The sequence below is a fragment of the Mytilus trossulus genome, chromosome 14, assembly GCF_036588685.1.
Source record: "Mytilus trossulus isolate FHL-02 chromosome 14, PNRI_Mtr1.1.1.hap1, whole genome shotgun sequence".
NCBI classification, from domain to species: Eukaryota; Metazoa; Mollusca; class Bivalvia; order Mytilida; family Mytilidae; genus Mytilus; species Mytilus trossulus.
Genome location: NC_086386.1, coordinates 46,216,319 through 46,240,671, shown reverse-complemented (window position 1 = coordinate 46,240,671; position 24,353 = coordinate 46,216,319). Strand labels below are relative to the sequence as shown.

General features: G+C 30.8%; 1 protein-coding gene across 5 annotated transcripts in view; it reads left to right on the top strand.

Moving 5' to 3' along the window:
• LOC134697172 (uncharacterized) overlaps positions 1-23,294 on the top strand; it is a 76,516-nt gene extending 53,222 nt beyond the window's left edge. For 3 of the 5 annotated variants that reach the window (XM_063559249.1, XM_063559246.1, XM_063559250.1), the window contains 15 exons: positions 4,326-4,385; positions 6,398-6,488; positions 7,095-7,229; positions 12,994-13,140; positions 13,855-14,072; positions 14,549-14,687; positions 15,102-15,155; positions 17,107-17,240; positions 17,835-17,969; positions 18,870-19,006; positions 19,897-20,036; positions 20,455-20,577; positions 21,077-21,154; positions 21,813-21,960; positions 22,462-23,293. In XM_063559249.1, coding sequence (XP_063415319.1) covers positions 4,326-4,385; positions 6,398-6,488; positions 7,095-7,229; positions 12,994-13,140; positions 13,855-14,072; positions 14,549-14,687; positions 15,102-15,155; positions 17,107-17,240; positions 17,835-17,969; positions 18,870-19,006; positions 19,897-20,036; positions 20,455-20,577; positions 21,077-21,154; positions 21,813-21,960; positions 22,462-22,604 — 1,882 coding nt within the window. In that variant the 3' untranslated portion in view covers positions 22,605-23,293. Of the gene's footprint in view, positions 1-4,325; positions 4,386-6,397; positions 6,489-7,094; positions 7,230-12,993; positions 13,141-13,854; positions 14,073-14,548; positions 14,688-15,101; positions 15,156-17,106; positions 17,241-17,834; positions 17,970-18,869; positions 19,007-19,896; positions 20,037-20,454; positions 20,578-21,076; positions 21,155-21,812; positions 21,961-22,461 lie in introns of all 5 variants that reach the window. The other 2 variants (XM_063559245.1, XM_063559248.1) reach the window with 2 other exon arrangements.
• The last annotated feature ends 1,059 nt before the right edge of the window (positions 23,295-24,353 follow it).

Sequence of the window (24,353 nt, the reverse complement as noted above, 5' to 3'; positions counted from 1 at the left end):
ATAAGCTAAATTATATCTTGCTTGGTAGACAAAATATGTATGATGTAAGTAGTTTTTGTTATTGTAAGAAATAGGTTTAACTTCATGGACATTTTCTTTTTAACAAGTTTTCATTTATTCTTTTTAAAACTTAATACATGTATATATGTTTCAAGGTATAATAATGGGGTCCATGTTCTGATCCAGCATGGATCAAAACAATTTCCTGCTGTTGTAAGTGTATTGGTTGATTTTTTTAATATTTGCATGGTTTATTACTCAAGTATTATATCATGTTATTTTTATTTTATTTATTTTTTAATTTACAGCATTGATTTATTTTTTGTTCATGAAAACTATTACTTGATGAATTAAAATGATTCATTTACACTGTAAGTTGGAACACAAAAAAAGCCATATTTCAATATTCCTATTTACACAAAAATAACTAAATTAATTGACAGATGAAACTTCATGCTAATAATATATAATTTCTATTTTTTTTTTTTTACCTTTTTCTTTATATCTGTATAAATATCTAAAAGAAATACCAATTAGTTTCTTGTGTACAATTTGGAATTTAGTATGGCGTTCATTATCTCTAAACTAATATATATTTGTTAAGGGGCCAGCTGAAGGACGCCTCTGGGTGCGGGAATTTCTCACTTCATTGAAGACCTGTTGGTGACCTTCTGCTGTTGTTTTTTTTATATGTTCGGGTTGTTGTCTCTTTGACACATTCCCCATTTCCATTGTCAATTTTATTTATTTAATCGAATACAAATGTTCAGAAATACATTTTTTTTTGTCTAGGTACATCAGTGGCCATACATTTCTTATTTCAATAATGTTAATGGACATGACAACAAGTATTGGCGTCTTCAGGAAACCCAGCACACCTGCCTTCCTGAAGACGTCATAAGAAAAATCTTGGCTCCAGATTTGGCCATGTGTGGACGCCGAAGATTTTTTTATGTATTTAAAGGTAAGAATTGTCTAGTAACAATACCCTGTTCTATATATTTTACATGATATATTTGTGGAATTAACTCACTATTAACATGGTTCAGGATATTTTTAGTGTGCACCACTGCATTGAGAATATTTTAAATATACTTTTACATGTATTCCAAAAACAAAGTATAGTTAATCCTCAAATCTTACTTGCATGGTTTGTTCGAATAAAAAGATAATGTTTTTATATGCTGACACCCCAGTAAACTAATCAGAAGACATGTAACTGTCGAAAATTGATAATATAGGTCTAAATAGTGTGAGAGAAGCAACCAAAGTTTTTTTTTAATTTCTTGGTGGTGTTCTTTTCAATATTTTGGGAATAAAAGGATGTAAGATATAAGTTCCTATGACATGGGACAAAAAAATAACTGACTAAAATGTGACAAAAAGCAGCACCATTCAGCCTTCAACTCACATAGACCCAACAAATTCTTAATGGCTTAATAGAATAAGGACACAATGTAAAAACCACAACCTATATAGATGTAAATACAGCCTTTTATCAAAAGAACATTATTTTAATTAACAATAAACAAGAAAACAGAAAATTGTCACAAGACTATAACATGCAAGATTCTGTCTTGAAATGGTGCAACAAGTTTATTTTTAAGCACTCAACCTCCCCATACCCTTGAATTTGACAAACAATAAAAACATGAATGTAGACACAATGCAACACAATGTGAAGTGGTTCTTATTTCCAAATTTGTTTTACGGAACATAAGAAGATGTGGTATTATTCCCAAAGAAACAACTCTCCACCTAAGACCTAAAGAAGTATAAAAAAACAATTATAGCCTATAAGGTCACGTTATGGCCTTCAACATGGATCCTTGATTTAAATTTTCATTCATTTCAATTAAAAATCATGTATAAAACTATTTTAACTTTATTTATTGCTTTTCAGATCTTTGAGATAAATGAACAGTGGACATGGTGGAATAGACGAACTTTAAAATGTTTTTAATTTGTTTAAATAAATGATGATTCTTGAATAGTGGTTTAATTATTAGTATTGTCATACATTAATGTGTTTTATACTTTACTTTCAAATGTATTGATTTAATAAGCTCTTAAAAAAGAAATTGTTGAAAACAGTTGATCAATAAAGTCACCATCTGACATAGCCAAGAGTATCATAACTGTACATATATATGTTATGATGGTATGATACTAAACCCCTAACGGGAAGGATTGTGCCTGATGTTCATACGATGAAATCATAATCTTTCAGTCAGTTTCATTGAAGTCTGGAGCTGGTATGTCAGTTAACTGCTAGTAGTCTCTTGTTATTTATGTATTATTGTCATTTTGTTTATTTTCTTTGGTTACATCTTTCTCTTGAACTGAATGTTAATAGGCGTATTGTTATGTGTTTACTTTTCTACATTGGCTAGAGGTATAGTTGTAGGGTTGAGATCTCACAAACATGTTTAACCCCGCCACATGTTTGCGCCTGTCCCAAGTCAGGAGCCTCTGGCCTTTGTTAGTCTTGTATTTTTTTAATTTAAGTTTCTTGTGTACAATTTGGAAATTAGTATGGTGTTCATTATCACTGAACTTGTATATATTTGTTAAGGGGCCAGCTAAAGGACGCCTCCCGGTGGGGAAATTTCACGCTACATTGAAGACCTGTTGGTGACCTTCTGCTGTTGTTTTTTTCTACAGTCGTGTTGTTGTCTCTTTGACACATTCCCCATTTCCATTCTCAATTTTATATTAAATGAGCAACCTTTGGGTACAAAGTCAGTTCAAGTGAGTCTAATTAACTATACTCCTTAATACCAACAGTTAATATGTTCCCCTAAATACTGTGAGTAACTCATTAGGTGTCTGTTTACCATCAGGCTAAGATAACCCTTGCAGTGCACCAGATAGTTTTATTGGGTTTGAGTGAGTTGTTTTTTTCTTGTTATTTATCTTGATTTCTCCTCTCCCTTCTGGATTTGTGAATTAGTCCACCTTTATTTTTTCTTGTATCTATAGTTGTCACTTTGATCTGATAGATCTCAGATAGTTTTGGTTATTAGCTTGTGACTTCATTATTAGTGGAACAATAATGAACATGAACCCCTGCATGCATTCAAGAATTAAGTTTATATCAAAATAAACATAATGGATCAAACTCTTTGTGCTCAGATGTTACACCAGATTTCCTGTTTTTTTTTAGTAAGTTACTTGACATTGTGTCAATATAACTACCAAAAGACGGTAGTGTTGTGAGCAATATAAGCATTCAATCTTAATATGGTAAAATGTAAGATAACCATCAGTTACCTAGATAATAGTAGAAAAATAATCTTTAAAAAAATGATTTTAAAAAGGAGTAAATTTAGACACTCTTTGTCAATATAACCTACACGTAAGATATGGTATACAAGATTTAATAGTCATCCTCTTCATTTAGAAGATTAAGCTGTATTGGATAAATTTTGCCTTACTTTAAAAATCAGCTAGTGTGGCCCCCCTGTTTTTTTGAGTGGCCTGTTTTAAAATTGTGGCAGAAAAACCATCAAAAAAGGTTATTGTCAAAATAACATACATTGAATTTGGATTTAATTATGTCAACGAAGATATGGGTTTACAACAACTACATAAAATATTTCATTTGAAATATAATAATTATGTTTACAAATATAATTGCTGTTCAAAAAACGTTTTACACAAGTTACTAGAAGAAAACTTTATTTTGGACATCTATAACATACTGATCTTGCTCAGAGCACTGACATTTCAGAAAATCAGGGATATCTCTGTGAATCGGTCTATTATATAATGATGTTGAAAGATATTATGTGTAGCTAAGTATTGATACATTTCATTAATCCCATAAGAAACTATTTAAAACAAAAGATTGCACTATTGTCAATATAACTTACACAAAATATACAAGGAAGTTCAATTTTGCCAAAAACCAGCAAGACCATGGGTTTTAAATAAAAAGAGGTAGTAAGATACAGATGGTTGCTAACAAAATAATGTGAATTGGTAGAGATATCAAAAACTTCAATTTTATATCCTAATGTCACACTTTCCAGACCACCTTTATGGCTTTACCCATATAGATTATATAGAAAACCAGATACAGTTATATGTTGGCTTTTTAGATAGTTTTAATTTTTATTAAAGATAGATGTAATAGAATTTTAGTAAGAACATTGTATGTAGAATTGTGAGGGAATATATAACTCCAACAAAGTATGTCATTTGAATAAACTTGGGATTATGGGTGAATAAAATCTAGATTTTTATATGTGTATTAGCAGCGTTCTTTGTATTTGTTTTATAACTATTCAACTATTTCATCATATAATTGGCTGTGTTCTTAGGATGTTTGTATATGGCCAAGATCGACAAAAAGAATTAAGAGTGATAAATATGCTTAGAGGGTAATTTCCTAAAGCACCAGTTGTCCATAAATTATCACAGTTTTGACATTAATTTACAATATTCAAATTGCACATGTTTGGTTAACTAATGATAATTTTAATATTTCAGCTTTTATTATCCTTACCCTACCATAACAAATTGCCACAGCACTCTATTTGATATTAAGAAACAATGGTCAAAAGTCGTTATTTTTCCTTCTTTTCACGTTTTTGATGCCCTTTTACCCCCCCCCCCCCCCCCTAAACCTCCCCCATTTTCTGAAATTAATGGTTTTAAAGATCATCTAAACAAACTTCAATCCTAAGGGAATATTTTAACATGATAAGAAGCTTTCCAAATTAAAATTTAGAAAATGAGAAAATAGGGGGCCAAAAATGGACCTTATCGTACCTTGTTCCTTAACCTCCAATATCATTGAAAGGGGAAATAACTCTTGTTGAAATTGTGTTATTGTTTTATAGCTGTTTACTCCTTAGCAATACAATTAGAAAGTTTTACAGCAAGTCATTAAACTGAAAAAAATGTATGTCTTTCAACTGAAATAGGTTAAATGAGTATAATGCATACAGTTTTGCAAAAAAAAAAAAAGGATTCGAAATGAATAAATTTGTATAATTTTTCTTAGGAGTCAAGATGTAATGATGTAAGATTGTGAACTCTGCAAGGATCTATGGGATATATTCTAAAAATAGGCTGTGTTCAAAATAAAAGTTCCTTCTAAATTATATAATGAACTTTTTGGCTTGTTCAATTGGTTAAATTTCTAAGCAATGAGATAAATTTGAAATTTCAATTTACTCTACATGTATTGAAAGATAAGATTTTTTCATCTCAAGATGAAATTTGAAATAAAATATCTTGAACAGTGACAATATTTATTTTGAACATTGCATCTTTAATTCTCAAACTGAAAAGAATATATACTGAAAACTTCTTCAAATCTGCTTATATGCCAATCATTGATAATCAGATGCAAAAGAACTCTTGTCTGAATTACAGAAATACTAATATAATTTACTACTATTTCATAGCATCTATAGGCAAGTCCTCTGCACAATCTAAAATTATTATCAGTAACACTGTTATATTAACAATGTATTACAGACTTGTATAATCACAACCTTTTTACTTCCTTGTTAATTGGAAATTATTAATCATTTCTTACTCCTCAACAGTTAGCTAATGCTTATGTCTTTTACTGATTTCTTATTTCAGAATACTTGAGAATATATCTATTACCAATATATTATGCAACTCAATTTTTACCAGTCTGACAAAAAATCACCCCCTACTATCCACTTGTATTTGTGGACAAAAGGGACTGGCTTTATTCAGGCTGAAGTCAACCTTGATGTTTTGTATAACTTAAATTTACTTTTAAAATTGTTTTTCTGTTAAATTTTAAAATGTCACATTTCTTGCATACAATTTATTTGTTTTATAAAATGTTGGAGCAGGCTGTTTAAATGTAACTTTTACTTTTTCTGTTTCAAAATCTGTACCCAAAGAATATGTCAGTCTATACATATTTATTCTCTTGTTACTGTTACTCATTAGTGTTTTATGCATTTTTCTACATCTATGAAGATATTTTCAGAAACAGTGCTTGTCTGATGCAGTTGGCCCTTCAGTGATAGAAATAATAATAACATTGGTTTCAGTCAAATAAAAAGTTATAATTTATCCCATGTGATCGAAATTCTGACATACATGCAATCATTGTTTTATGACATTGTGAATGAAGTTGCATTAACAGGAATGAAGCATTGTGCTATATTTTTCAATGTTTGAATTCTTTTAAAAGTTAGTTATTGTCTAAATACATATTTCTATATTATCTTTTATCTGTGCACTTTTACACACAGACACTAATTTGTTGACAAACATATATTTTTAATTAGTATTATAATTTCAGAAACTTATAAAATTATTTAAAAGCTATACTATATCAGCATTTTCTAATACCAGAAAACTGTTGAAAATACATAATTTGGTTTCATTAACTTTGCAGACATGCTTCAGAATTAAGTACAGATTCTTCATTAGGACAGATGCCAACACAACAAGCTGTTGTTCAGTCATTCTTGAAAAATTACAACAAGGTGAGATTTTAATTAGAAAATTTTGTATAAGGTCAAGTTGTTTTTTGTCAACAAATTGAGAATGATGAATGTTATTTGTAAACAAATTTTTAAGTCAAAATATGAATTGATTAACAATTCAAATTGTTTAAAACACTGTGTCTGAAGCAGCAAGCAAGCAATTTCAATACAATGTATGTTGTAATGTTTGTGTTAAAGAAAGGCGAAAGATACCCAAGGGACATTCAAACTCATATATGAGGGGGGATAGGAGGGAACCTGATCCCGAAATCCCGGGCGTAAAAACTCAAAATCCCGAAATCTCTGGCTTAAAATCACGAAATCCTGAGGTCCCAAAGTCAAATAAAAAATTCCTTGATTCCGAAAGGTTCAATCCCGAAATCCCGAGCTTAAAAACACCCGACCCTGGAGTCCCGATAAAGGTCCTATCCCCTCTGATATATAGTAAAAAATAAACTGACAAAAAAAAAAAAAAGACCAAAAGACAAATATTGTTACACAAATACCACATAGAAAACATGATCAACACGAACCCTACCTAAATCAAGTGGTGATCTCAGGTGCTCTGGAGTTTTACGTTAAATTTTTACCATTTTATTTTGACAGGCAATAGATGCATTGGAAGCAGCCACACGAGTCCAGCCAGTACCCTCTATGTTTATGTTACTTGGTAAAACACAGATGAAGGCTAAGGAATTCTTAAAGGCTATAGAAAGTTTCAATAAAGCATTGGAACTATATGTAAGTTTGTGTAGTGATAGATTAATTAGATATTGATGTTCCTATATTGACCTGTGACAGCGATGGCGAATTATGTTGTTTTAAAAATTGTCAAGTAGTGCTGAAATATGTAACTATATTTACGGAGTATGATTTTGAAGTATGAAAATTCACATTAATTTTATAAGAATGGGTGATTGGATGTTTAATCAAAATTTCTAACTATGCTTGAGATATGTTCAAAATAATGTAAAAATTGAGATCAGGTTGTAATTTTGAGAAATATTTTTTTGAGAAAATACCCATCTTTGATTTTGAAAATATACTCTGCCATGTTTTTACGCGTCTTTTAAGTTAATTTGATTTTATGATTATTGTTAAAAATTTTCTGTTCAGTCTTTTATTGATAGAGTAAGTACAACTGGTACTAATAAACCCTTTCAGCAGCTGTTTTAATGACAATATATATACATACATATACTCTGTTGATTAGTGAAATTTTGATTTTTGTCGAGCATTTGACTTTAGTCGAAAAAGCGAGACTAAGCGATCCTACATTCCGTCGGCGTCGGCGTCGTCGGCGGCGTCAACAAATATTCACTCTGTGGTTAAAGTTTTTGAAATTTTAATAACTTTCTTAAACTATACTGGATTTCTACCAAACTTTGACAGAAGCTTGTTTATGATCATAAGATAATATCCAGAAGTAAATTTTGTAAAAATAAAATTTCATTTTTTTCGAATTTTACTTATAAATGGACTTAGATTTTTCTACAGGGAAACATAACATTCACTCTGTGGTTAAAGTTTTTAGAATTTTGATAACTTTCTTAAACTATCCTGGGTTTGTACCAAACTTGGACAGAAGCTTGTTTATGATCATAAGATAGTATCCAGAAGTAAATTTTGTAAATAAATAAATCCATTTTTTCCACATTTTACTTTTAAATGGACTTAGTTTTTCTGCGGGGAACCATTACATTCACTCTGTGGTTAAAGTTTTTAAAATTTTAATAACTTTCTTAAACTATCCTGGGTTTGTACCAAACTTGGACAAAAGCTTATGTATGATCATAAGATTGTATCCAGAAGTAAAGTTTGTAAAAAGATTACTCTGTTTTTTATGTAATTTACTTTTAAATGGACTTAGATTTTCTTACAATCATAAAATAGTAACAAGAGGAATATTTTTATTGATTTTTTTCCTCATTGTTGTTGAGCCTGCGATTTACAGCAAAAATAGGCGAGACACTGGGTTCCGCGGAACCCTTACAAATTTTTGTAAAATTGCTGATATTTATTAACAAACATTCATGCTCATTTTCCAGAAAAGGATTGAAGGGACAATTTTATTTCTTTTTATGGAGGGGGAGGGGTGGGAGATGGAGTTCAAAATATTCAAAATAAGGGTTAAACACTTTGACTTAAAGGTCAAATATTTAATTTTCAGTCAGTAATTCTATAATTGAATAAGAATAAGAAGTCTTACCGACATTTCTATAGAATAGGAAACTCTGATAAGTACCTTCTAAAAAGGACTTATTACAGTGGATTCCATTGAGTGTGTAGCGTAGGAAATATATTTGGTTCGCTTGCTTGTTAGCTGAACCCTGAAGTCATTATTAGGTCAGGTGTTCTACCCTCCTTTTGAAGCAGCAAAGTCCAACAGACAGATCGTTCGGTTTTCTGTCGGACTAGTCTATTCTTTAAGTAGGGTAGTTTACATAACCTAACAATGACTTCATGGTTCAGCTAACAAGCAAGCTAACCAAACATATTACCTTTGGCTACATACTCAATGGAATCTGCTGTAATTCATATAAAGAGAAGCTCTAACTTAGTTAGCTGACTTTGTAATTCAGTATAAATATCTAATGCTCTTTGCATTGGCACTGTTCTTAAGTCTTATATCTCATGCACATATATCTCATGCAAATATGGCTCATGCACATGTTTCATGCACACATATCATGCAAGTGTAATCTCTTTCTATGATTGTTTTTTATTTAACGAAATTGTATCCTATACAGTTTGAATTAGACAAAAAGTTTTTCTTATTTTATATTTATTGTGAACTCAATTGAACCTTTCCATAGATTCACCTGCAAGTTACCTGTCGATTTAAACTTTTGTAAGTTCTATTGTCCCATCTAACAAATACAACATGTATTGTTCTCTGTTTAGTTTATTCACTCAGACCTTTAAATTTCTTCTAAGAGAAATCTGTTTCAACCAACCAATTTCATATTAGAAGTGGGTTTAGCTAATCAGGAATCAAATAATAATGATTAAACCATTTTTATATCCACAAGGATGGTTTTTAATAGGTTTTGAAATTAGCTAATGACCTTTTAATGACTTTGACCTCAAGAAATATACCTTATGTATAGAATAACTAGAATAATTGCCACTTAAAAGACCATCCAGAGTTTTAAGCAAATATGGGTCACTGTATGGCCTTCAGCAATCAGCAAAAAGCACTAAAAACACAAAAAGAACAATGTTCAACAATTTGAACAATCATATCCACCAGACAAAGTACAATTATTTAAACATATTAACAGGTTAACATACAGCAATTAAAAAATATAATCATATACTTTCACAAGGCCTATGATAAAAAAATGTGAACATTTCAAGAAAAAAACCAACATCCTCATTTAAGCTATTATAACTGTTCTTAAACAGCCATTTTGTGTCTAGTTTTTCATTACAAAAAGAGCATTTATCTTACAACATACAGTTGAGACTGTAAAAATCTTTATTTAGACTAACAGATTGTTTATTTAAGACCGAGCTAGGTTTAAAGCTTAAAAATTTGTGATGAATACCAACATATATGTTTGATATTGTAGTATATGTATTTTACTGTGTGTTATTTATATCATATCAACAATTGTCATAGGTCAAGCTAGAGAAAATGGTAAGAATTGGGAATGTATCAACTATATACATATATAAACATTTCTAGCATTGAGATGCAGGGAATTCAGTGGTGCATGACACGCTTTATTTCCTTTGATAAGAAATAGAACTTTTACATCAATTTTGCACATAGAATTATGGTTTAGACGGTTAAGATTAGAATGAGGTTATGGGAGCAGAGCATGATATTTTTATAACATATATACTCGAGAAGTGAAATAGAACGTACTTATTGGTGCAATTGGTGGGAGTTTTTGCACTTAGAATATTTGTTAAGCAATCATGGCCAAAAAAGCTAAAATAGAAAAACAGGAAATGAACTTTTTTTTGCAATCTGCGATCTGATATGTTTTTTTAGTAGATATTTTGGTATTATCCTTAAATAAATTAAAGTTGTTTTTGAAAAGATTTAATGTAAAAAAGGTGAACAAATTTTGACCATCGAACAGTTACTCATCAGTAACAACTAGGCAACAATCTAATAGTCACTATAGAGTAATTAACCAAATTATATTGTAAGCTGTAGATAAATGTAAAACAAACCACCTATAAACACTAGAAATCTATAAAGTTCAAAATAAGAAACAATAAAAAGAAAGGCCATGAGGACCACATGACAGACAAAAAGTTCCTACTGAAGGAATGCATGTGGTTGTAGACATAAAAGAATGTCTGATTGAGCTTACAATGCTTTTCTATACCTTTTCTTATTCTGTATATCAAGAATTGTTTGAACTATATAATTATGCTAAGAATATATGTGATGCATTTAAGCATGATACCCGATTTTACAGTTTCTAAATCTTTATTCTTCTATGATACTCTGTTCTTTACTTTATTATTTGAATTGCTAGAAGACATATGTATTTTGCTTTTGCATGAAAAATTATGGGAAAGCCAAAGTTGACTGTGTATCTTTGTCAGATACATACTTTCATTTAATTTTTACTGATGATTACATTAAATTTTGTCTGATTGAAAAAACAGCTTCATTTTCCTTGTTCAAGCAGTCAGATTGTCTACAGGAATTGTGAATCTTCATAGCAGACTTAAAGTATAACTTGCCAACAAAGTCTGACAATTTTATACTGTAAATTCAGAAATTATTGTGTGGATTTATTATTTGGATTTTTGAAGAATGGACAAAAATTGGAGATAAACTATTGAGATTCTAGGAAAACCTGCATACAGATATATGTATCATAATCAGAATGCAAATTCTTTTTATTTTGATACACACCCAGTCACATTATTTGCTGTTATTAAAACTTCTAATTAATTTTTGAATTTACAGAACTGTAAACCAATGTATTTTTACAAGTACTTTATTTAGGGATAAGTCTTTACTAGCAGACTTTGTGACAATTTGTTTTCAGGTTTACTTTTCTACTTTGTTTGGTGTATTTATATATATATATATGTATATACAACTCGTCTAAACATCAACCCAACAATGTTAGATCTGTAAATTTGCTTTGCAAATTTTTGGTTCTTCCCTCGCCGGGATTCGAACCCATGCTACTGTGATATCGTGACACCAAATCGCCTGCACTGCAGCCGTCCCGCTAGACCACACGACCACCTGGGCGTGTATATATATATATACTTTTAACTGTGAATCAGATTGGTATGGTCAGAAAAAGATTTAATTATTTATAATTAAATTTCAATTTAAAAATTGTAAGTTTTTGTCCAAAATTTAAATCAGCCATGCATTCTTTGTTTGGAAAGCATGAAGCTTTTCATTCTTTTCAATTTGCAAATCTAGTATAAAACTAACTCTGTGTCATCGATGAACGGAGAATCAGGTTATATAAACATAATGCGTTTTTATTTTGCCTTAGCATTTATGTATATATTTTAAACATCTTCTGAGGTAAATAAGATGCTAATTTAAGTACTGGTTTTTATTAGATTGTTTTTTATAATTTGTTTTATTAGGTGTATTTACACGTATGTAAAAAACAACACATTGAAGCATTTTTATATCATGACCTTCTTGCCTTACATATATATCAAGGCTCTAATGCAAAACCATAAGCTTAAATGTAGTCCATTAATTAGAATTTTAAATAGGATTAAAGATAATGTTAATAATAGTCCAGCTTGTCCAATCCTTTTCGCATAATTTTAATTGTGGTTGCAAGTCTTAGTACATCATTTAGGAATTTCCCTGAGGAAGAAAAAGCTTGAAATAGTCTTTGTTTATAAGGTACTTCCCATTGTAGATGTCTTTTAAAAGCATTGAGAAAATATGCTGTATACCAGAAAAGTTTTGTGCTGAGTCCCCCCACCCCCACCCCATAAATTAGAGTTATCCTTATTTGCATAGTTTTAGTTGATGTTTAGAAGTCCTGTTTGTCAACTGTAATGAATTTATTAAAGGTCAATTTTAGAATATCATGCTTACAGTAAAAAAAAAGAATATTAAGTTGACTCAAAAAAGTATAGTTTTATTGATATTGATAACAATTAATGAACATTGTTGTTTTTTAAAGAATTTCTTTACTAATTTCAAACTTGTGTAAATTCATCTCAATTTAGTGAGTTCCCTATAAAATATTCCAGCCGATGAAGAAAATCCTTTCGTAGAATTCAGATTCACTGAGTCAGTGCTAATTAATGCTTATTTTTAGATTAACCATTGCATGAATTTCTACTTTAATAAGAAAATTATATTTCTTCTCAATAAAAAAAAATCAAATTATTATCTTTCAAATATGATTCCTTGCAGATTTTTTATGTTTTATTTTTTTATTTTAAGACTTGTAAATTGTTATGTATTAAATGAGAGGAACAGTATTGAATACATGTAATGTCAGCACATATATTCATTATTTTATATTGCCTGTAATTTCAGAAACCTTGGAAAACTGGTGATCCCTGGCCAAAGGAAGCTGCTGAGGCTCATTTCTTGATAGGGATGTGTAACATAGAACTAAAGACATATATCAGAGCACTAGAGGCTTTCTCTGAAGCTATTAGACTCAATGCTAACTATCCTGATGTAAGTATAAGCCCTCAGTGGATCAAATGCTGTATCAGACCCTTGTTCTGATATAGCTGTAATACCGTTTCTATTTTTAATAGCCTGTACAAAAGCCTTTGTTTTTATGAATTTGTAAGAATTGCTTATAGAAATTTAATTTCAAGGACTAGTATATAAAATGGAAGGCAGTTTTAGTAGCAGGTAATTTGACCAATGATATAGAAAGGGAGAACTTTATCTTCAGAATTTTAAAATATTAATGAAATGATTGATGCCACTTTTAGCACTATATTTCATTCAGTTTTTATTGTTGGATGAAGCTGAAATGCATGGAGAGAACCACGACCTTCAAAGGGAAACTGATAATCCTATTCAATTAAGATTGTGGAGTTGAGCGAGCATACTTGTCATGTTTGGGGGATTCAAACTCACAGCTCATACAGGTAGCCAGGGGGGTTTGGGGGGTTGGGACAACCCCCCCCCCCCCCTTGAAAACAAATAAGCACTGTTAAAGTCAATGTTCTGTTCGAATTATGACTGTTAAAGTCGAGTCCAACGAACCCCCCCTTAGAAATTCCTGGCTACGGGCCTGCAGCCTCACTTTTGGCAGGCAAGAGATACAGTAGTTCCACTACTTAGACCACTTGGCCGTCTAGGACACATTAATGAAATAAAAAAACAATTTATGCAACACAAACTTTTCATTTCCTCAATACTTTTTTTTTTTCTCAGGCATTATATCAGAGGGGAGTGACCAGGATGAAGCTGAATCAATTATCTAAGGGTATCCATGACTTCAACAAAGCTTTGGCTAAGAATCCTAAGATATTCCAGGCATACCTAAGTAGAGCTTGTTACTATGGGATGAAGAAGAACTACACTAAAGCTATATTAAGCTGTAATGAAGCTATCAAGTTACAACCTAGAAGTGTTAGAGCATATTTGTATAGGTAAGTTACAACCTAGAAGTGTTAGAGCATATTTGTATAGGTAAGTGTTAGAGCATATTTGTATAGGTAAGTTACAACCTAGAAGTGTTGAAGCATATTTGTATAGGTAAGTGTTAGAGCATATTTGTATAGGTAAGTTACAACCTAGAAGTGTTAAAGCATATTTGTATAGGTAAGTGTTAGAGCATATTTGTATAGGTAAGTTACAACCTAGTGCACCATAAGCAACAAGTGAACTATATTTAGTGTATTGAATTATTGTAAGATATTCATGTATTCTAGTTTTGTTTATATGACCTTGATCTCATTTTCTTGGATAATGTTCAGTTTATGTCATAGTTGTAGTTCTTCTTACTAGGACTATCAACATAATATCAAAGTTTAGTAAAGAAGGCGAGACATTTCACTCTTGTATAAGTTGTATTGTAATAATCAGAGGCTATCATTCCCTTTATTTTCAATGTCTTTTTTTTCAGAGGGGCTTTGAAGTTTCATATAAAAGCTTATGATCTAGCTATCAGAGACTTGACAACTGCTACCAGTATAGATAGTCAGTGTGCTCTAGCTTACTTTAACAGGGCAGTATGTTACCAGGAGAAAAAAGATTGGCAAAAGGTTTGTACCTGTATTAGTGTATAGAAAATGTGTACTCTCAATTATATTACACAACAGGTCAGTGTTTTAACAAAAGAAAAAAGTGGTGGGAAAAATAAATAGCATTAAAAAACTATGTTGCTATACATTACCAGAAGAAAACGTATTGGCAAAAACAGTAAGGTTATCAGCAAATGCTACTGTTAAATGAGACAGTTTGCAAGTGTTTAATGTATGAAAGATATAATTGATCAAGTGAAAAGGAACAGGCAAAATGAACCATTTACAGAAACTAAAACAAACTTGTTTATGTAGAAATCTAATGTCTGTTGCATGGTTGTAAGTGTGGTTTTTTTATAAACTTTCAATATATTATGAAATTATCTTTAAGGCTCTTTATTGACATTTTTTAAATTCCTTGACTTCTCTTTTTAGGCTTTAACAGACTATGGTATTGTTCTCCTACTTGGTGCTGATCTACAACTAAAGGTAATGTCAGGTGTCAGCAATGTTTATTTATTATGCTATTCCTCTAGAAGTTTTATTTTATTATTTAATTTTGATTATTTTCTTCTTGTTTTTTTTTGGGGGGGGGGGGGGGGGCGGTAGAGTGGCAAAGGAGGAGTTATAACTTCCTGTCTTTAGTAGAAAAAAATGAGTTATCACAAATAGTTTTTCAATTATCATTGTTTTTGGTAAAAAATCAAAAATTATAAAGGTGAATGTAGGGTGGCGAAGGAGGGGTTATAACTTCCTACCTTTAGTAGAAAAAAATGAGTCATCACAGATAGTTTTTCAATTATCATTGTTTTTGGTAATAAATCCCAAATGAAAAGGGTGAATAAATTTAATTTGCCATTTAAGAATTTAAAGGCTTATGATATTCTAGGGATGTTTTGAGATGTTAAAATGAGTGTTTAGGAATACATTTCATTACAGGCTAAATTGATCGAAAATATATTATTTAACTATTTCATCAAGACTTTAAGGAAATTGTTGAATTCCTTGGCTTAAGTATTTAGGTCACAAGAATTTTATGTAACAGTATTATATTCAAACAGCTCCCTAGTGAAATTGAAGAGGAAACTAGAAAAAGGTTTCAGGTGTGTCAATAAAACAGTGTATATTACTAAGACGATACATGTTTAATGTGTTCAGATTGTTCATTAAGTGGGATGATTATGTGAATATGTTCTAATTGTGGTGAAGGGTTACAAATCAAGAAATGACAAGACTGTAATGTAAGCTTATTAAAGGAGGTAGTGGGAGCCAGGTTTTATTGTAGGTAGAAGGTAACATTAATTTCATGGATTGCCTTGATTGTGATTATAATTTTCAGAAATTTTCTAATCACTAACTGGAAAGGTAGTTTGGAGAATTGAAACATAGATTGTCTTCCTGTAGAATTGATTTATTTAAGAAAACAATGGAGATCAATCCACAAACAATTAAAAAAAAAACCATGTACTGCAAATTATAAAAGATTTAAGATTACAAAAGGACTATTTTGCCATCTTGTCAATATTTGAGAAAATATTGTAAGGAATGCAATCAAAAACCTTATCTTACTGACTTAATTTCTCTATCTTCCAATATCTATTCCTACCTTTTAGATCCAAACTATAAAAAGACACCATTTTATTGTTTGGATTTATGAAGTTTTAAGACATCCACAGCATACTTTGGTATCCATCCTTATTACTACTCTATAGCTACCAGCTTGTACTGCCTGAAGGTGTATCGGTTCACTAGACTTATTTATCTCTTCCTTTTAGGGTTCAAACAAGAAAGTTATGTAAGGTTAACATTCTTTATATCTGTCTCATTTCAACCAATGGATTAATAATATATGCTCAGATATTTAGTTTACAAAATGATATGTATGTGTTTAACCATACATCAAGTAATCTTTTTGTTAAAAATTGCTGCAAATTGCACCATTATAAAGTTGTGCTTAGTGTATGAATCTATATTCTAAAAAAGGTTCAAGTTAAACAACAATTATGGACAAAAGAAGTGTACTTCCAATTAAAAAAAAGTAAAAAAAACCAAACAAACACAGAACATGAGGAAAATTCAAATTGAAAATCTCTAATCAAATGGTACAATGCAAGTCATTGACATCTCACAGGAGCCTATAGAATACAAAACACTTCACTTCTGGAATAAAGATTTTATAATATTCAACCAATCATCTATTTTTCCTTTGTTTCGTAAATTGGAAATATTTGATGTTTTTTGTAATGAATTATACCAAATTCATTCAGTGAAAGGACATTGATAGTAATGAGCAACAAAAGAAATGAAGTCAGCTTATCTTTCATGCATCTATGAAAAAAAGTATTGTCATTTTTGATGAAAATCCTTCTGATGACTGCCAACCAAATATGATACCTGCTTTTAATGTGACATTTTTTCAATAATTTAATTGTTTTTTTAGGTGCTGATCAATAGAGGCTTGTTATATTTTGAGAGGAAGGATTACATTAATGCTTTATATGACTTCAAACTTGCTGCTAAGATAGAACCAAATGACCATAGAATTCTACACACACTAGGACTGTGTTATCACAAGTAAGTATGATCAAGTATGGCTTCAAGCTTGCTGCTAAGATAGAACCAAATAACCATAGAATTCTACACACACTAGGACTGTGTTATCACAAGTAAGTATGATCAAGTATGGCTTCAAGCTTGCTGCTAAGATAGAACCAAATGACCATAGAATTCTACACACACTAGGACTGTGTTATCACAAGTAAGTATGATCAAGTATGGCTTCAAGCTTGTTGCTAAGATAGAACCAAATGACCATAGAATTCTACACACACTAGGACTGTGTTATCACAAGTAAGTATGATCAAGTATGGCTTCAAGCTTGTTGCTAAGATAGAACCAAATGACCATAGAATTCTTCATACCCTAGGACTGTGTTATCACAAGTAAGTATTATCAAGTATGGCTTCAGATAAGTGTGTGTCAATTGCAAATCTTTGAAAGGTTCTGTGAAATTCATTTGCCACCATTAATTATGAGATTGACATGCTGGAAAGACAGACACAGGTCTCAGGCACCCATGTGTTTTATACACTTTTCCATAGAAAACAAATGTTTCATTCTTTTTTTAAAAGTGCAAGTTATAATGTTGGTTTTATGTATATTTTGTAGGATGAATGATTTAGATGAGGGAGTTAAGGTATTTACCACATGTATGGATAACAACCAGTTCTTCTTAGATGGTATCATAGCCAGAGGCAATGTGTACATGGATTATGGTACTAAAGCTGGAATACAATTTGCCAAGTAAGTAGTATGTGTGGAGATTTTTATATTCAGGAGAAAAGTAGTGCATGGCTTGTGGAACTAAATTTAGAATACTGGCATACACTTCACAAAAAGTCTTCTGACTAAAATTTAATGTAAGTATATACTTCATTATTCCTCATTTACAAGTATTTTTTGTTGAACAATAATTCATGATTTCTGATAGTTGAAAGCACTATTCTAAAGGATAATAAGTATTAAAAATAGAATGGCATCATAACAAAAAGAACTTAACAGTTGCAAAAAAAAATTATATAAAAAAGAAGATGTGGCATGATTGCAAATGAAACAACTCTCCACAACAGACCAAAATGACACAAAAATTAACAACTATAGGTCACCTTACAGCCTTCAACAATGAGCAAAGTCCATACCGCATAGTCAGCTATAAAAGGCCCCGAAATGACAATGTAAAACAATTCAAACAAGAAAACTAATGGCCTTATTTATATATTAAAAAAATCGAACAGAAAAAAATATTTAACACATAAACAAACAACTCACTGAACTATAGGCTCCTGACTTGGGATAGGCACATACATACATGCATACATAGTGTTGCTGGGTTAAACTTCTTAGCGGGATACAAACCCTCCCCTTAACCTGGGACAGTGGTATAAAAATACAACATAAGAACTAAGTATCAAAATGGAAAATAAACCTTGGTTATTCAAAATGAATTTCATGTAAGTCACTTGTAAAACAAGTACTTAGTGATCATGCCAATTTTGTGTGATCACCATTTATAAACGAGACTTAATGGTTTGTTATAGTTAAAACTAATTCATGGTATATAAAACCCCAATATTCAAAAAAAATTATGGTGAATTATTAACAAATAAATTGCAAGATTAAACCATGATATTTGAAAAATTTCAGGAGAGATTATGAACGTGTGCTTAGACAGGAACCAACAAACTTGTCAGCTAGAGTTAACCTTGCCAATACTCTACAGGTCCTGGGTAAATTTATGCAGGCCTGGAACCAGTTTACTATAGCTATTTCAGTCAGACCTAGTAAGTATACATGACTTAATTTCTGGTATAATTATGAGGGGGGATAGGACCTTTATCGGGACTCCGGGATCGGGTATTTCTAAGCTCGGGATTTCGGGATTGACCCTTTCGGGATCTGGGAATCTTTTTTTCGGATTTCGGGACGTCGGGATATACTTTATTTAAATTCGGGACCTCGGGATTTCGTTTTTTTAAGTCCGGGATTTCAGGATCAGGACCCCTCCTATCCCCCCTCAATTATCCTTTAATAAAGGAATATTCTCAATACTTAAATTATCAATTTAAAGGCTGTAGTGATCTGTATAGGTCGATGTCAAACAGCTATCTAGATATAAAAAAGAAGATGTGGTATGATTGTCAATAAGACAACTCTCCACAAGAGACCAAATGACACAGAAATTAACAACTATAGGGTCACTGTATGGCCTTCAAAAATGAGCCCATACTGCAAAGTCAGCTATAAAAGGCCCTGAAATGACAAGGTAAAACAACTCAAACGAGAAAACTAACAACCTAATTTATGTACAAAAATTTATGAAAAAACAAATATGTAACACATAAACAGACGACAACCACTGAATTACAAGCTCCTGACTTGGGACAGGCAAATACATAAAGAATGTGGTGGGTTAAACATGTTAGCAGGATCCAACCTCTCCCCTAACCCCTAGAGTTGATATAATGAGATAAAGTTCTGTAGATTGGGAAAATTTCATGCATGCTTTAGGTTTATGATACCTTCTGTAGGCCTGTGGATTAAGATATATTCTATTATAATTTCAATTTTTAGAAACTGTTTAATTGTAGACTTTTTTTCCATGTACCTATTGAATCAATAGCAAAAGGAACAATCAATCATAATATGTTCATTTTCATTGTCATTTTTGTAGCATTTAAGCCAGCATTAGAAGGAAGAGCTATAGTCAACCTCCAGATGAGTAATACATTTGCAGCCTTCCAGGACATCAATGCTGCTATTAATGTATCCCCAACTGCAGAACTACTGACAAATAGAGGAGTTATTAACCAGGTAAAGTTTAGGAAAACACTAAATTTGCCCAAATTGGAATTAACTTTTATACTAAAATGGTCTTAAAATTGACTTGGACTTTGAAATCTTGAGAAACTAATCTTCCTCTATAAAATTTCAAAACCTTATTACCCTGGTACATGATTTTTATAAGACAGTTATATGAATGTTGAAATTTTTTCCTGGAAAAATTGAAATAAAAATGAGTTCTACCTTTATATCCCTTAACTATTTTTTAACATGGAAGTCACTTTTTAAATGTACAATGATGGATATCTTCCTCTAGCAAATTTGTTTTATGTGTAGATTTGCCACAAAAGTAATTTCAAATTGTTTTCAAAATGCTTATCTCATCTTTGCATTAAAGAAGTTATGTTTTATAAGATTTGAACCAATTGTGAGATGTTTTATATTTCAGTTTATGCAGGATCCAGTAAATGCCATGAGGGATTATCAACAAGCTTTGAAGTTAGACAAATCATACTCCCTGGCGTACTTCAATGCTGCTAATGTTTACTTCCACACTAGGCATTTTAAACAGGTACATGTAACATAATTTGAAGAATAGAATATTATGATCAAGTATCAATTATTGAAAAGATTCCTATTACTATAATTAGAAACTCATGCACAATAACATAAAAGAGGTACATAGTAATTATTTTTGTTTTATTACCATATATATAGTGATAGTTTGGTCAAAGTTCTTAAATGAGAAAGAGTTTTTAGTTCCTGGTTACCATGTTCATGTGATGTTGATGTATTGTATATGGAGGAGATACACTTCCAAATTAGAGATATTTTATTTTCTGATGGATAGACATTAAACTTCCTGTTTATTGCCTATGCTTATACATTTGTACAAAGAGCAATGAAAATAACAACACTACCTCCTCAAACACATTTTTGGTCTATTTTCAAATTTTAAGTTGATATATTTAGTAAAACTAATGTTCACAACTTTGTTATCTTTTTATTATAGCTTAGGTATATCCTAAACAAATGAATTGCTTATAACAAATGTATTATTATTTTTTCAGGCATATGAATATTATAGTAAGGCATTAGATCACAATAGAAAAGATGAGTCAGCATTATTAAACAGAGCTATTACTAGAGTAAGTCTTTATGAATGATCTTTTTATGATTTTGAATTTTATAAATCTATTTTAAAATACTGTGGATTCATTTATTTTTGTGGGTACCAATTTTCGTGGTTTGAGGAAAACTTACATATTCGTGGATATTTAATTTCGTGGTTTTGGCAAAGTCTACACTCATTCCTTTACAAAATTTGTATTTTGTTGAACATTTGAATTCGTGGTTCTCCTGTACCCACGAAATCCACGAAAATTGGTATCCAACGAATATTAATGAAACCACAGTATAAGATATGGAAGTATGATTTCCAATGGATTTGATAATAAGTGGATATCTTTATTTCATTGCTTGTTTTGGTGAATTATTTAGAAAAAAAAAGAGTTTTAGTTGCAAGGATTTTCTTTTTTTAACGTTAAGGAAGACTAAAAATATAGATATTCAAAGATATTTGTAGATAAGAAGCAAGTCAAAACCTGTGTCTCCAATATGTTAATTTACAAAGTTCACAATATCAATGCCTCTCCTGTTTATTTCTTACGAAGTTTCTATTTTTGCCAGACATTAAAAATGCCCCCCATCCCAGTCCAATTTTGAAAAACAACACCATTCACAACATAATATCAATTTATATTTCATAGATTTCTTTACGTATGTCTTTATTTCACTATTTTATAGGTCATGATGAGAGATGCACAGGGTGCTTTAGAAGATTTCAAGGCAGCTATCAAACTTAGTCCGTACACAGCACATATATACTTCAACAGAGGAAACCTTTATGCTTCTATGGGCCATTTTGATAAGGCGGAGACAGACTATTCTAAAGGTAAGAAAACATGATATTAGTGTTAAATAGATATAGGAAGATGTGGTATGAGTGCCAATGAGAAGACTCTCCATCCAAGTCACAATTTATAAAAGTAAACCATTATAGGTAAGGTATGGTCTTCAACACAAAGCCTTGGCTCGCATCGAACAGCAAGCTATAAAGGGCATGAATAAAAAAATATTTGAAAATAGTATAAGAATATTTATTATTCCAATCAAGGGCCCTTGATGGACAGCATGACATATATACATAAAACAATGCATCATGATTTGTAACAGAAACACATTTTTTTATACATTGAAATGAATTACTTTATTAGAATTCCTAACTATTTTGCAACACAAATCCCAATTCAACAAAAAGGTTAGACTGAAAAATCAGGACATGATCACTAAAGATCAAGCATTTTCAAGAACAATGGGTTGTTTTTTTCAGACAAATTTTCTAAGTTTCTGATTACTTGTTATAAGTGAAAATTTATCATGTTTCTATTTTCAGCTTTGTCTTTAAAACCAGATGATCCATTAGTATTGAAACGAAGAGCAGACGTACGAGGCAAACTTGGTAATCAGAAACAGGCCATAGAGGATTATAGATATGCCATAGAAATTCAAAGTAGGATGGAAGAATCTAAAACATAATGCTGTTATAGACTGTATATCAATGTGTATGAACTGTTTTGAAATGACTATTCATTGTCGTTTCAAGTTTGATGACAAGTCAATGTACCTATTGTCCAATTCCTTAAACAAATCTTTTACAATAATTTGATTGAAAGATTTTTCAATTGAATTCATATTTCTATCTAGAACAGATCTAGGTGACTGTTTTATTAATTTTTTTTCTTCAACTTTTTGCCTGGGTAATAAAATGGAAAGGCATTGAATATAAGGTTGTATTTTGTTTCTTTTCACTATTTAAAAGAAGATCACCTTTATATCTTTGTTTAGTTTCTTAGAATACATTTTTTAGATAAGAATTACAATGTATATTAAAAGTTGGGGCGGATGAAACTGGGACCAACAATGTGATACTTTTTCTTGTGATTTTTAAGTCAATACATGTCACTGATATTGCATCTCTCTAGAACTTAAATGAATTTTAATATATTTTTCAGAAAACCTGGTTATCTATATTAATTTAATTTTAAATATATTGATTATTCAACACACATTTTTTTATGAGTTCTTATATTTGCATCAAATCTTTTTTTATGAACAAATTGGTTGATTATTTGTAATATACTGCTGAAACTTTTCCTTCCAATTAATTTTGTCTGTGATATTTGTAATAAGAAACATATGAAGTGTGACAAGTTTTATATTTAATTTATTGTACTGTTAAATTATTTATTTTTATACTTGTTAAAATATTATATGATGTGGTATTTTGTTTGAAACATGATACAATAAAATAAATACTTCAAAAAAATGTATTTGACATTTATACAAACTAAAGTGAAGACATCAGTCAAAGTGATTACACTAACAAGTCAACACTGAGGTTGTGAGTTCTTATCCCACACGGGGCAGGTGCACTTGACTCCAATCTTAATTGACTAAGATTGTCAGTTTTCCTACTGAAGGTCAGTGGTTCTCTCTGGGCACTTCAGGTTCGGCTTCCTCCACTAATGATAACTGACCACCATGTAATAGCAGAGCAGTGTTGAAAGTTATGTAAAACATATATTTAGTCTTCCATTGAGATACGATGAACCCCTAAACACTATCATATATCACTATTGTTTCAATATTGTCACCTTTCAGAAAGCATAAGTAATTGTATTCAGTAGATAAAATGATGTGTAAATGTGTCAATGTCAGAAAGTCACTGAATTTGCTTAACAATTTCATTTGAATTTGGAGTTTGTGTCAAATCAATGTCAGATTGAATTTTAAGTTTACAAACAGAAGAAAGTACCCAACAAAGATTACTATTAAATCTGATATGATAATTTGATATGATGCTCTTCTTTCGCTTTGCGATCAAAGTTATCTTCAAATTCCATACTAAGTAAAACATAGGAGGCACATGTGTGATTTTACCATGGAACCTGTGATTACAATTGTATTATGTCTACATTATGTTATCCTCTTCAAGTTTTGTTGAAGGTTTTCACTCACTTAGACCATGGATAAGTTTGATAATCATATAAACTTGACCAGCAAGGGGGGTATTTTTCCAGAGAGGGATTAGTAAAAGTTACCAATATCATTTCATGTTAACAACATAATTTTTTGTCAAATCTTAAAAAAAAAACACCAAAAAATCCAACTTGATATTGAGATATTGATATTGATAGCGTAGTTTTTGCATGAAAGTGAACCCCCAAAAGTCTTTATTGTACGTGTTGAATGATGCTTGAAGAAAATGGTTGAAACCTAGTAATT